This window comes from Amphimedon queenslandica, unplaced genomic scaffold, assembly GCF_000090795.2.
Source record: "Amphimedon queenslandica unplaced genomic scaffold, v1.1 AMPQUscaffold_13203, whole genome shotgun sequence".
Taxonomy (NCBI): Eukaryota; Metazoa; Porifera; class Demospongiae; order Haplosclerida; family Niphatidae; genus Amphimedon; species Amphimedon queenslandica.
The window spans coordinates 115,735-117,543 of record NW_003546561.1 but is presented as its reverse complement, the minus strand read 5'-3'; the positions used below and the strand labels follow the sequence as shown (position 1 = coordinate 117,543).

Genomic DNA, 1,809 nt, shown 5'->3' with positions numbered 1-1,809 from the left:
AGCCATTAATTATCTCTGTCTGTGGCCCTTGTATAGTCACACTTGTCTCAGTATATTATAACTAATCAATGACTCTCCTTCTCTTTGGCCCTGAGTCCCAGACACCATTATTGGTTGGGCTATTGTCCATTAGCACTCTTACCTGCTTACCAGCTAGTATGTCTGGGCCAGGCACTGCATGAGGCCAGGGCCCTCTCCCTCCCATTGTTTACTGTCAAGACACAACACAATCTATTACTAGCACTTGTACAATTATACTGGAGCTATGGTCCTGTATTGGTATAGATCTAGAAATAATTTATGAGAGAAATGTAACTAGTAGGTCTACCTTTGTCAGATTCTTCAGTAATTGTGATCTTCTCCCAATTCTAATGCAACACAGAACAGACATACATGGGCATAGATACACATTAGTATGATATAATGTGTACATGTACATGTACATTGCTTGATATGGAAATGGATCATGTGAGATCAATCTGCTATAAATGGAAGACTAAAGGAGACCCAGGCTAAATATGAAATATACAGGTACTAAAAGCTAACAGTGGGGAGAGTTCAGGAGATCAGGAGCCAAATATGAGAGACCAAAAGTCTCCTAAACTCCCTCTAGATCTAACAGTGATTGTTCATATATTACGTTCCCATTGATGATGTACTCGTGTGTTGTGTATTAATGTATCTTACACCTCCTCAGGTTATAATCAATGGCCTATTTGCTGATATCCAGTCTAACGATCAGTTGTTATTATCATCATTAATGGATCAATACAACGAGTCTGATCAATCTTATACTTCCATTCCTCAAGAATCAACTAATATCAGTAACACCAACACTTCATTATTGAACAGGTACAGATACAGTGTATATACACACATACTTGCCATTCGTATAGTGTAGCTTGGAAATGTGGTTGAGTAGAATTTTAGTGAATTTGGTAAATTACATTCCATTTGTCATAATTTTAGTTTGTAGTTTGGTTAGGCTTGTCTGTAGCATCAGTCAAATTTTGCCAAAATTTTTAACCTCCACACCTCTTTTAGAATCGATTTGCCATATTTTAACACCAACTGTACTCTAGTTTATTTTATTTATTTATTTGTTTGTTTTTAGTTTCTGTGAGAGTTTTAATGATCTTTTAAGTCCATTAATTGATGACGTAAAGTCTTTCGCTCAAGCTCCACCCACTTCGCACCAAGCACTGGTAAGTCATTAATAGTTATTAATAGTTATTATATGTATTATATTAATAGGAGTCGTTTCCGTTTGACTGGTATAAAGATATTAATACTATTAATGAATACATTGTCAGCTTTGTACCTACTTTTATCAACAGGTAATTAATTATTAGTAACGTGGGAGCATTACTAAGTAGGATTTATCCTACTTCAAAATGGCTGCCACGACTTTTACAGCTTTGCTAATAATTTATTATTATTACGTTGTTGTTGTTGGTCGTAGGTTTCTTGAAGAAATTGATAAAATCATTAATTCATTGTTGATTAAAATGAAGGAAGATGCTGTATTAACTAACGGATGCATTAACAAGTGAGCAATATTAATAATAATGTTTATTATTATTATTATTAATTAGGATCCTGTTATTGGGAAAGTTGTGTCATTCTTTGGTGGATTCGTGTCCGAATTTATTAATAATCACCAGCTCAAATCAACACACCACCAGGTAACCCTTTTATGATGAGGACATTTTGTAATGTCCCAATTGGTACAAGCCTATACAAAAGTACCTCTGAAATGAGGACACCTCTGTATTAAGGACAGGTAGTGGGGCCCAAGGGTTAATACCA

General features: G+C 35.2%; 1 protein-coding gene across 1 annotated transcript in view; it reads left to right on the top strand.

The window, feature by feature from the left end:
- The first annotated feature begins 643 nt into the window (after positions 1-643).
- The window catches only part of LOC100641473 (uncharacterized), a 4,131-nt gene continuing 2,965 nt past the window's right edge, over positions 644-1,809 (top strand). The window contains exons 1-5 of the mRNA XM_020000267.1: positions 644-852; positions 1,115-1,205; positions 1,255-1,337; positions 1,463-1,549; positions 1,596-1,685. Coding sequence (XP_019855826.1) covers positions 677-852; positions 1,115-1,205; positions 1,255-1,337; positions 1,463-1,549; positions 1,596-1,685 — 527 coding nt within the window. The 5' untranslated portion in view covers positions 644-676. The remainder of the gene's footprint in view (positions 853-1,114; positions 1,206-1,254; positions 1,338-1,462; positions 1,550-1,595; positions 1,686-1,809) is intronic.